The sequence below is a fragment of the Carlito syrichta genome, unplaced genomic scaffold, assembly GCF_000164805.1.
Source record: "Carlito syrichta isolate Samal-C Ts95f unplaced genomic scaffold, Tarsius_syrichta-2.0.1 Scaffold135755, whole genome shotgun sequence".
Taxonomy (NCBI): domain Eukaryota; kingdom Metazoa; phylum Chordata; class Mammalia; order Primates; family Tarsiidae; genus Carlito; species Carlito syrichta.
Window position 1 is genome coordinate 47,292 of NW_007079851.1, and position 12,773 is coordinate 60,064.

General features: G+C 42.0%; 1 protein-coding gene across 4 annotated transcripts in view; it reads left to right on the forward strand.

The window, feature by feature from the left end:
- LOC103250971 (myomegalin-like) overlaps positions 1-12,773 on the forward strand; it is a 108,281-nt gene that overhangs the window by 7,098 nt on the left and 88,410 nt on the right. Inside the window, exon 1 of one of the 4 annotated variants that reach the window (XM_021708319.1) lies at positions 8,237-8,319. The exons of the other annotated variants lie outside the window; for them this stretch is intronic. Within the exon in view, the coding sequence (XP_021563994.1) occupies positions 8,254-8,319 (66 nt within the window). The 5' untranslated portion in view covers positions 8,237-8,253. Of the gene's footprint in view, positions 1-8,236; positions 8,320-12,773 lie in introns of those variants that run through there. 4 annotated transcript variants of the gene reach the window in all.

A 12,773-nucleotide genomic window follows, 5' to 3' on the forward strand; every position in this document is an offset into this window, starting at 1 on the left:
ATCCTTCAAAGTTAGGGAAGGTCCGTCAACAGGATCCATGGGGCTTTGCCTCCGTCATGGCCGCATTTTACTGGGGCCTTGCTCCCAGCTGGCATTTTTCCTGTTTTCAGGTCCCTTTTACCTTACTTTTACTAGTGATTGCGGCTCCCGACATAAAGGAGTCAATTAGTTGAACTCAGAATAATGCCTATCACATAGTAAGCCCTCAGTAAATGTTTTCCATTTTTGTGACAAATTGAAAGATGACAGAATTATCCTGGTAAGTTCAACTACTGGACACAGTTACTCTGGACCGTTTTTTAAAAATTCCTTTTTCCACAGTAGTGGATTTGGGACCGTTTGTTCTGTTTGTCTTAATTCTCCACTTCCGTTTGCCCACGCATAAATAACAATATGATCTCAGTGTCTGTATGGTATCAAATTTATTCTGGCATCCTCAGATATAAATGTTCTTCAAAGAGACACAGGAGAGGCTGGGTTTGCTTAACGAAAATTTTTCCCCCTCACTGACTGATTTCCTTTAGTCCTAGCCTGATTTCTTTAGGCTTTGGACAATATGGTGAGTAGCACTATATATGCGGACTCAGTGTGTTAAGTTTCCAACCATTCAGGGAAGTTCGGGAACTCCGTCAGGCTATATGATTTAGGAAGCTTGAGTTGAACCAAAGGAAGGCTGTTCGAGATCGAGTATTTGGAAGGCTATCAAAATGTTCCGGTGCAAGTTTTGGACTCAATAAGAAAATGTGTATTGTCATTATTTGTTTGAGTTGGCTGAAATGCTCACAGCCACCACAGTCTCGACCTGCTGAGCTCAGGTGATCCCGCCATTTCAGACCTCCAAGTAGCCAGACCTCCTAGCTGCATGACCTTGGCCAAGTCATTTAACTTCTGTGAACCCAAGTCTCATAAATTGGAGGCATGGAATTCCCTCCCCATTCTTCTCTCCCATGCTAGCATGGTTTAATGTATTAGATGTTAAATGAATGAAAAGAATCATACCTGGAGACACATACTAGATAATGTGCATCTGCTCATATTGTCTAAAGTGACTGAGTGGCTGCTGTTGCTTGAATTAGTGGTTTTCTTCTTATATTTAGGAGTGTTGACTGTATTTTCTTTTATAGTTTGATGACTTAATTATATAATACTTTTTTCCTTCTATGTTTTACTTGCATTAGTTTTAAGAAATGTGTATGTTAGGCTAGGGAGGAACATAAATGAAGAGGGATAAAAGATTACATTAGCCAAACTATTCTTTTTTTTGAGTTGGAGTCTACTCTATTGCCCAGGCTGGAGTACAGTGTGGCATGCTCATGGCCGTTGCAGCCTTGACCTGCTGTGCTCAGGTGATCTTTCTGCCTCAGCCTTCTAAGTAGCTGGAGCCACAGGTGTGTGCTACCACACCCGGCTTATTTTTTTATTTATTGTGGAGACAAGGTCTCATTGAGTTGCTCAGGCTGGTCTCAAACCCCTGAACTCAGGCAATCCAAAGTGCGGTGATTACAGGCTTGAGCTACCTTGCCCGGCCCAAACTATTTTTAAACAGTTCTCTGAAAGCTTCCTATGAACCTGGCCACATGTGTCCTTGTCTGTGCCTACTCTGTGTGCTAACTCTTCATTTTCAGTGTTCTGAGGTCCAGGAAGGCACATTTATCTATTTCTTCTTTTCGGGAATGAAAATGGGAAGAAAGTAGAGTGAATCCATGAATTAAATATTTGAAACCAACATTCATGTTCTTGGTTAAAGATTTTTTTGAGCTTCACACTGATTAAGATAGGTAATATTTTTAAAAAACAGAAAAGAGCAAGTCCTAGCCTGATTTCTTTAGACTTTGGACAATATGGTGAGTAGCACTATATATGCAGACTCAGTGTGTTAAGTTCCCAACCATTCAGGGAAGTTCGGGAACTCCATCAGGCTATATGATTTAGGAAGCTTGAGTTGAACCAAGGAAGGTGAGGATGTGGAGAAGTTGGAAGCTTTGTGCATTGCTGGAGGGAATCTGCTATGGAAAATGATGTGGTCATTTCTCAAAAAAACTAAAAAGCATAGAATGATCATATAGTCTAGCAATTCCACTCTGAATATATACTCAAAGTGAAAACAGGGGCTCAAGCAGATATTTTAAAGAACGTAGGGCTGGGCTTGGTGGCTTACCCCTATAATCCCAGCACTTTGGGAGGCCGAGGTAAGTGGATTTTTTGACCCCAGGAGTTTGAGACCAGCCTGGGTAACATAGCAAGACCTTGTCTCTACCAAAACAAAACTAAAAAAAAAAACCAAAAACCAAAAAATAGCCAGGCATGGTGGCTTGTGCCTGTAGTCCCAGCTACTCCAGAGACTGAGGTGGAAGGATCACCTGAGCCTGGAAGGTTGAGGCTGAGGTGATCTGTGATCATGTTACTCCATGGACAACAGAGTAGACTCTGACTCCAAAAAAAAAGGAAGAAGAAGAGTGTGTAGACTTCATCCGGAGGACGATAATAAGGAACCATGGATGCGCTTTAAAAGCCGCAGGGAACATGCTAGCTCCCTTGGGTGGGCAGAGAAGTCAGGAGAACAGACTGGGCAAGTCAAAGAAGATGAGGGCCTAAAAGTCAATAGGAACCGGGGGGGGGGGGGGGGGAGGAACTAATCTTTGAAATATTTAGGAGATAAGACCTGTAGGCCTTGTTGACTGGCCAGGATGGGAGACCGGGGGGAACAGGAACCAAGAGAATGGTCAGGCTAAGACCAGTTACTTTCTGTTGACTCCTGTTTCTGTTTAAAATGGGTGGGCTTGGCCAGGGTTGACACAAACGTCCCTTTCAGCTCTGAGGCTGTTATTCTGGGCAGGCCCTTTGGGCGTTCCCACCCTAGCTTAGGTAGTTCCTTCCCCCTTCCCAGTCTCTCAGCCTCTCTGATGGCCTCTCAAGATAGGAGGTGCCAGCAGAGCTGAGATGGCTTGAGAACTACTAGCCAATGTCAGGGAAACCTAGTGCTGTTACCAGGTAGCTGGAGCTATAATTAGCCCAGTTACTAGGGCAAAGCTGAGATTCTGTGAGCATGAGCTGCCAAAAACAGCTTTTCCCTGCTGGATGAATTTACTTGTTTGAAAGAACAGAGTCGGCATGGATGGGGTGTTTTTAATGCATTTTTTTGGGAGTTCAGTTTTTGCCTGGGGTATAGGATATATTAAAAGCAGGAAGTGGGTTTGCTTGTACTGGGGCTAATCAACATCTTGTCTGGAGCAAGAAGGGTGAGGTGTTTGGATATTTGGAAAGAGACTTTCACCTGAAGGGAGACAAGTAAGGACCTGGAGTCACTATTTAGAACTAGAGAGGATTTTGAAGATGATTTCTATAATCCCTTTGCTTTTTAGAAAAAAGTATTTATTTTAAAATAAATTTAGTCACAGTAAGCTTGTAAAAATAGTACAGAGTGTTCCCAGATGCCCTTCGCTCAGCTTCCTTTAATGAATAAACTCTTCATTTTAAGTATAAGGAGACCAAAGCCTAGAATGGTAAAGTAACTTGCCTAAGGTCACACAGCAAGTTAGTCATCAAGCTGAGAATAGAAACCTGGAGCCTTAACTACCTGTTTGGACTGCTGACAATGAACTCTGTGGTCCTCAACAAAAATTCAAGAAATGTTTGTTTGTCAGAAGTTAGTTTTTCTTTCCCTTTGTATCACTGGGCTAAAATTAAACACAGACACCAGTAACTAGAACAACTTACAGATAAATTATTCTGCACCCTGTGCCTACTGCCAAAAAAAAAAAAGATTTAGTTCCTCAGCCTACCTATGAGAGGACCCAAAAAAACCCGGAATTATCTTTTGCAGGGTGGGTCCCTTGTCATGCAGCCTTCTCCCACTAGACGAGTGTTCTAGGAACCCATCAATATTAGGGCACCTGCGAGTGTTGTTGTGAGAGGCTGTGTTTAGCTCCAGTGAATTTTGGGGGGAGATTCTTTCAGCTCATTTGTCCATTTCATGATGGGTGATTTATGAGCACACCTGCCCACACTGTGCTGAGTGTTCAGTAGTTTTTGACCAAAAAACCAGCCTGATACCCATGCCCCACCCTCCCTATTTACCTGCTCTCACCCTGAGCGACTTTTTTTTTGGTTTCTCCGGATTAAAAAAAGCCCTCAAAGGGAAACGTTTTGCCAGTATGAAAGAGGTAAAACCGAAAATGGTAGAGGCTCTGAAAGGCATAAAAAGTGACCAGTTCAAAAACTGTTTGGAGCCGTGGAAAAAGTGTCTCAGTAGGCGTATTGCATAAAACAGTTCTTTGAAGGTGACTTAAGTTTAAACATGTCAAACAAACAAACCAAAAACCAGAAACCTTAGGATGGTTTCATATATCAGCAAAGTCTTCATTTTTCAACCTACAGCATAATGGACTGAGTGAGGTCTTTCTAAACAAAAGATCACCTTTGTGGTATTTAAATATTCAATTTACTCACTTTACATATCCATTTACACACATAGCATTTCAGATTTAGTAGGAAACATCAAGATTATTTAGTATAACCTCGCCAGATAGATGAATAACCTCTGTAACAGCCATAAGTGGCCGCTTCATTCTTTACATATCCAAGGATGAAAAATGTATCATTTCCCATAAAAGTCATATATATTTTCAGGCAAAATAATTTTTAGATGCTTCTTTCTTACAGTGAGCCAGTATCTTTCTTTCTGCAATTTTGACCTGCTTGTTTTTTTGTTGTGCTCTCCAAGAGTCTCAGAGAATTAATCTAATCTTTCTTTCACCTGACAATATTTCAGATATTTAGAGACAGTTATTATCTTTCCAGTCTTTTTCCATTTTCTGTTAAACATCCTCAAAAATTCCAACTGTTACTTGGAATTCTGTTTGTCAAAGATCTACTGAATTCAGACATCTAGACCTGAGCACAATGCAACGGATGTGGTCTGACTAGGACAGAGGAGAGGCACCAGGACCCTTTGCTCTTGAAGCAGTTTATATTTATTTTTCATCTTTCCTAACAAACTTGCAAAAGAAGGTAGGTACTGGTTGACAAGTGTCCTTATAACCTTTTGTGGTTCCCTTTTGATTTTTGATTAAGATTTGCATTGAAATAGTGTATGATTAAGTCTTTGATCCCTTTAGAGTTGATTTTTTTGTATGGTGATAGGTAGGGGTCCTGTTTCAATCTTCTGCATGTGGTCAGCCAGTTTCCCAGCACCGTTGACTGAGTAGGTTCTCCTCTCCCCAGTGGTTGTTTTCTTAGGCCAAAAATATTGAGGTAATAGTGCTCCTCTTTCTCTCATACTCACCATCTAATTTGTTAGCAAACACTTCCATATTCAAAATTTATCCAGAATCTAGCCACTTTCCGCTACATCCTCTGCTATCACCACCTTCTTCCACCTAAATTATTGAAGATATTCTCTTGATAGGCCTTCCTGCTTCATCCATTGCCCCCTGTGACATATTCTAGTCACAGAAACCCAGGTGGTTTTTTTTTTTTTTTTTTCCCATGGAGACCTGGAGTGACTGAAGAAGATTCGGGCCCATATTCACCACCACTTCTGGGGCCTTCGTGTTTGAGGCCAGCACACCAAGACCACTGGGCGTCGTGGTCGTACTGCGGGTATATCCAAGAAGAAATAAAGTCTGTAGGTCTTGTCTGTTGACAAATAGTCTATATACCAAAAAAAGAAAAAAAAAGTAATAGTGTATGATACAATACACACAAAAACAGAAAAGGAGAATCAGAAATAACATCAGGTTTTAATCTTGGACAAAAATAGAAATTACTCAGATTAAAGAGCTTCTTATTGGAGGTTTGTTACTTTAGGTTATTAAATGAAAAATAGGAAAATGCCAGATAAACCTAATGTTGAAAGAAAAACTTAAGACAAATCAAATGTAACAGAGTTTAACTGAGCAACACCCTACCTCCCCACCAGAGGTTCAGATGGACTCTGGCATTGCAGTGTGGTTGGAGAGGATTGATGGGGAGAAAAAGGAAAGGGATGTACAGAAAACGGAAGTGAGGTACCGAAACAGCCAGATGGGTTACAGCTAGGCATTTGCCTTATTTGAATGAACACTAGGCCACCCATGACTGGCTGAAACTCTCGTGCTTGGCACAAGAGCAGGTTACAGTCTGTTTATGCGTCTAGTTAGGTTACAATTCACTGTCTGCAGAGAAACCTTTAGGCAGAACTTAAAATATGTTAGGAGGCAGCTTTAAGCTAAACAATTTAGCACTCATGATGTACGAATTTTATAATTATTTCTCTCTACATTTTGCTGTTTCATGTTTTATCTCTAAAATCAAGACATGTGTTTTTTTTGAGTTGGTGTCTCACTCTGTCGCCCAGACTGGAGTGCAGTGGCCGCTCCCGGCCACCGCAGCCTTGACCTGCTGGGCTCCGGTGATCCTTCCACCTCAGCCTTCCAAGTAGCTAGAACTACAGGCGTGCACTACCACGCCCGGCTGATTTTTTGATTTATTGTAGAGATGAGGTCTCACTGCCCAGGCGGGTCTCGAACCCATGGGCTCAGGCAATCCACTCACCTGAGCCTCCCAAAGGCTCAGGCTGAGCCACTGAGCCTGGCTGAATATTTGTTTTTTAATTGTCTTTTCCATTCTTTTTCAGGGCATTCTTTCACTTTCAGGTTTTGCCAACCTCTTGCCTAATTACTTCAAATTGCATTCTAGTAAGTTCAACCCAAATCTGACTTAATGGAGGCAAGAAGGCTCTTCATCTTATCTCACTTTTGGGAATTAAATGTCCTGCCCTCCTGGTTTATACCTCGCTTTTTAAAGGCAGAAGAAAGGGAAGAAGGATTAAACAGGGGGGAGATCTCTAATAGGTACACTTCTTAGAGGAAGAAAAATAAATGTGCAATGTTTATGCAAATTGTGTAAATTAGTAAAGAAATGGATTTATTAAATTGTACAATCATATTTTAAGAGCTTTGTATACAACGTGTGAGAAAAAGTATACAGACTTGTAGAGGTAAAAGATAAATATATAACACAGTCTACAGTATCTTTTAAGTGAAAAATCATTGAGTATCTTTTCATGAATATACTTAACTAAGATATTTCCATTTTTGCAGTTTGTTTTGTATTCCCACTAAGTGTTGATAAACTCTTCTACTAACTGCAAATACAACAATTTTCCTGAACAAAGAAACTTTATACAAGTTGGACAAGCTTGAAAGGCCTCTCTTGTTGCTTTTACGTTTTCATTTCCACCTTTTTGTACTCGAGCATCCTTCTTAGAGAAGGAATAGTCGCTGTTCTTTGTACTTATTAATACTTAGTTGTGGGGGGGGATTGGCAGTAGTGGGAATCTGGGGGGGCACACCTCATCAACAAGGGTACCTACATAATGAACATTTGTATACCTGACCCTGAGTTGTATCCCATATCTTTAAAATAGAAACACTTTTTAAAAGGTTTAAACATGTAAGAATAAATACATAATTTTTAATAAACAAATTCCCTTTGGGGGGGTCTCCCCTTGCATCCCCTCCCTAGGAATTTCATTCGTATGCTTTCAAAAGCCACGGTAAACATACTTTTTTCTTTTGCTCTCTTCCTCTCTGGCTTTGCCATCTCATCGAAGCAAGCTAATGGCACAGAGAAAGGGGCTCTGTTTGACATGGCACAGGCACGAGTGGGGTTGGTGCAACTGGAAAGGGCCCGCCCTATCATGTTAAATAGCAGCTAATCCACCCCCACGCGGAGAGACAGTGATCCGACGTGGTACATGCCGTTCTGTGGAGAGCTAAGTAATAGTCAGGTGGCTTTTTGCCAGGCAACTTTAAAGTGACTGTGGGCCGCCCTGGGCAATGACCAGCCCTGTTATTTAGAAACTTGACTCGAAAAGGCTTGGCGTGAATGAAAGGCACAGGCCGCCTTGTAATGCCAGCTTTTCATCTCCCCCTGCTGCATGAAGGGCTCCAAGCCGCCTCTTCATGTCCACAGGGCCTTAGAAACCCCACGTAGAGGCTTGGATTCTGCCGACATGAAGGCTGTGAAATGGAGCTGCAGAAGGAAAGTCTAGGGACTGATGGAGGGTCTGAAGCAAGCCAGGTTTTCCAGGTCACTTTTCCTGGGTAAGTCTCAGATCTTCTTCCTGAGACCACATAGGTGGCTGTCTCTCTCACAGTTACTTCATCAGACTTCCCTTTCCAGGTTCTCTCTGGTTGAGCTGAGGATCTGCTTAACACAAACATAAAGTCTGGTCCATTGAGCACAACTCAGTTGATGACAGCAAGATAGATGGTCATCATTCTGCTTCAAAATCAGGAACTGCTAAGTCCAGAGCTGGATCCCAGGGCCTTCCAGGTACAGAAATCAAATGAAGGTAGTGAAACTCCGGGACTCAAAGAAATAAGTCCCTTGAAGGTGGGAGAATTATTCATTCTAAGCCTTGTTCTTGCTCTCTGATCCCTGCTAGTCTGTGGGATTGTGGGAAAGCCCAGCTGACCACCAAATCATCCAGAGCCTCAGAGGACTCAGAGTTGGGATAGAAGTAGCCAGCCCTTGCCGTCTTCTGCAGAGCTGCGGGTGAGAGCAGATGGGCTCTTTCAGCTGTGTGAAAGCTTTGTTCTGTAGGGGTCCCATAAAGAGACTGGCATGAATTGGTACAGTTAGAGGATGGTGATACCAATTAGGGCTCAGGCTTTCTGAGTTGATCCTCAAATGCTGGCTTCCTAATTTCTGTGTCTCCTCTCTCTTCTCCTGTTTTCTCTACTTCTTCGAGTAGCCAGGTCCTTTAACCAGGGCCTAAGGGTCTTGATAGACAACAGAGGAAAATAAATGGTCATGAGGAAAATGGCCTGAGGAGTCCTTCTCTCTCCTTTTTAACTGCTTATCTCCAGGAGAGATTTCTAGACCTGGGTTTTGTCCTAGTATTCTTCCCACTCTTAGGTCCTTTCTGTCCTTCTTTGCCCCGCATCCTCTCTTCCCTTTTCCCAAATTCACGCATGCACATGAAAAGTAAATGCTAAATACTTCCCATTTAAATCCTATGGGGGAAGAAATGAACTTAGTGTTTACTGTGTGCCAGGCACCATGTTATGGAGTGGCACATATTTAATCACAACCATAAAGCAGCCCTGTGACAAGGGTATCTTGTCCCCATTTTTCACGGAATGAAAGTTGCCATTAATAGCGTCAGAGAGTGTACCTGGAATCCTGGCAGCTGCATGACCTAATTCTACAGTTAATAAGGAAGGCCCTGGTACAATCTTTAGAGTGGAAAGTTGGTCACTTTTTCAAATGCAAATGGTGTTTTTCAGTGAATAATTCTGCATTGTATTGGATCTGAATGAAGAGAAAGAAAGAACTCTAGTAAAACGATATTTATTTTCACAGTGGTTTTTGCCAAGATTGTGGCAGGAAGAGGTGGCTTTGTCTCACTGAAGTATCTACAGTAAAAGGTGGCATTGACCTAATTTTTACTTTTGGAACAGATGCAGTTTGCCATGTGGAATGTAATAAAACCTGGGCTCTCACTATCTCCATACGTTGCCCTGGTAGGCTTGTGCTAACACTGGTATGACGCTCCAGAAGTTAAGAGAAAATAGGAAACTATTCAAACCAAACTAAAAAAAAAAAAAAAAAAAAAAGAGAGAGAGAAAATGAGGTTAATGATAAAAGGGCAGTCAAACTGGGATTTTTTTACTTTGAGGAAGAACAGACTTTGAGGTGATCTAATAGTGGATTTTAGGCACAAGAAGTCTCAGTGTGTGACAGGTGGTAATGAGCTATTCTCTGTCTCTGCTGAGGGTAAAAATTAGTCAATCCTAGTTTAAACTTAAACATTAGGCTTCATTCATTTAAAAATGTGCATTGAGCCCTTACTGTTCTATTAGAGGTGATTGAAATATAGATCCATGAACAAAATATCATGAGTAGACACACAATGAACAATAAATATTATAAATAAATAGCATACATAGAAAGTGAAAGTCCTCTTGGAATAAAGAAAGAACAAAATAGAGCAGGGTAAGGGATTCAGAAAGTACAAGAGTGGAGAGCAGGTTGCAGTATTAAGGATGACCAAGAGAAGCCATGTTGAAAAAGTGGTTGAAAACACCCTCCCACCCCCATCCCCTCCCCACCTCCCACACATATTTTATTATGTCACAGTGTATATGGGTCAGGAATTCAGGCATAACTTAGCTGAGTTGTCTGCTTAGGGTCTCACCAACCAAGGTATCGACCAGGCTGCCTTCTCATCTAGAGGCTTGACCGTGGAATCAGATTATAAGCTCACTTGGGTTGTCAGCATAATCCATTTCCTTGCCTCAGTAGGACTGAGAGTCCTGACTTCTTGCTAGAGGTTGGCTCGGGGCTGTTCCGTGTTCCTTCAAGCCACATACCGTTCCTTGCTCTATGGGCTTTCCCCAGGTGACCAATTACTTCAAGTCAGCAAGGAGAGGCTCTAGAGCAAGTTTGTTAGCAAGACAAAGTCTTAAAATTTAACATGATCACAGGAATGTCATCTCCTCCCCTTTGCCATGTTCTGTTGGTGGGAAGCAAGTTGCAGGCCCCGCTCAGACATAAAGGGAAGGGATTCCACAAGGGCAAGGGCACCACAGGGAGCACAGTGCAGTCTGTCTACCACACAATCCTGCACTCTTTCTTGCAAGGTGGGATGGAAAGGGAAGTAACTAGACACGGGAGTGACCAGTGGAAGAAGTTTTGTTCCTGGGTTTCCCTTACAGCATGCACCGCTCTCCAAGCTGACCTGGCAGTGAAAGCTCCTGGATTGGTGGTCTCCATGCTGAACACCTCGCTCACCCCTTGCATTTGCCACTTCCTTTATCATTTGTGTTATTCCTTTCATCTTTTGTTTACATCGACTTTATTAAGTATACATGTTGATGAGTTTAAAAAATGTACGCACCATGGAACAAAACCAAGATATAAAATGTTTTATCACACCCAAAATGTTGTCACATGTCCCACAAGTGCCAGTCCTCTCATACCTCTGGCTGAAGAAAACCATTTATCTGCTTTCTATTTATGGATTAGTTTAATCCATTCTAGAATTTCATATAAATAGAATCATAGAGTACAGACTGTGGTATCTGGCTCTTTCATGTAGCATAATGATTTTGAGGTTCATCCATGTTGCTTGTATCAGTAGGGCACTGATTTTTATTGCTAAATAGTATCCCATTGTATGAGTATCACATAATTTTTTAATCCATTCACCTGTTGCTGAACATATGGGTTGTGTCCAGTGATTGGCTATTATGAATAAAACTGCTACAAACATTTATGTACAGGCCTTTGTTTTATTTATTTTGGGCAAATACCCAGTAGTGGAACTGTGAGGTCATATATTAATACAAGTTGAGTATTCCTTATTTGAAATTCTTGAGACCAGAAGTGTTTCCGATTTTGAATTTTCCCAGATTTTGGAATATTTGCATGAACATAATGAGATATCTTGGAGCTAGGACCCAAGTCTAAACAAGAAGTTCATTTATGTTTCTCATATACATAGCCTGAAGGGAATTTTATTTTTCCCTTGGGGATGCTGAATAAACTGAATGTTGTGTGCCTGCATGTGGACTACTAGCCATGACATGAGGTCAGGTGTGGAATTTTCCACTTGTGGCATCATGTTGGTCAGTGCTCAATAAGTTTAGGGTGTCAGAGCAATTTGGAATTTGGATTTTCGGATTAGAAATGCTCAATTTATAGTTCAGTTTATAAGATACTGCCAAACCATTTGCCAAAGTGGCTACACCATCGAAAATTATTCTTTTTTCTTTTGAGTCAGGGTCTTACTCTGTCGCCCAGGCTGGAGTGCAGTGGCATGATCATGGCTCAATGCAGCCTCAACTCACTTGGCTCGGGTGCACCTTCCACCTCAGACTCCTGAGTATCTGGGCCTCCAGGCATGTACCATCACACCCAGCTAAGTCTTTGACTTTTTGTAGAGATAAGTTCTTGCTATGTTAACTAGGCTGGTCTTGAACTCCGAGGCTCAAGGGATCCTTTCTTCTGGCCTCCCAAAGTTCTGGAATTTCAGGCTGAGCCACAGTGCCCAGCCCAATAACGGATTTTCAAACGAGCCCTGGGTCACTCAAACATTAATAGTCTGGAGAAAAGAGGAAGAACCGTGAAAAGGACAGAGAAAGTACAAACCAATGAAGTAGGAGGAAAACCAAGAGTCTGGAGTCCTGGAAGCCAAATGAAGAAAGTGTATTAGTTGATTCCTCCCTCTTCTGTTATAAATGCTAGAACTGACCTTTGGATTTAACACCACGTATATCATTAAAGATTTTTAGTGAAGTGATGGCAGCAAAAGCCTTATTGCAGTGGGGTTAAGAAAAAATGGAAAGGGAGGAATTGAGATCAATGAGTAAGAATGATTGCACTGAGGAGTTTCGTTTTCAAAGGAGAGCAAAGAAATGAAACAGTAACTGGTAAGGGTGTGATCTACAGAGGAGTTTTTAAAGAAAGATGGGCCGGGCGTGGTAGCTCAAGCCTGTAATCCTAGCACTTTGGAAGTCCAAGGTAAGGGAATTGCCTGAGCCCACAGGTTCAAGACCAGCCTGGGCAACTTGGAGAGACCCCCATCTCTACAATAAATCAAAAAATTAGCCAGGCATGGTAGTGCACGCCTGTAGTTCTGGTTACTTGGAAGGCTGAGGTGGAAGCATTGCCTGAGCCCAGCAAGTCGATGCTGGGGTAGCCGTGAGTGTGCCACTGCAGCCTGGGCGATGGAGTGAGACTCCCAACTCTAAACAAACAAATAGCCTAAAAGAAAGATGAAT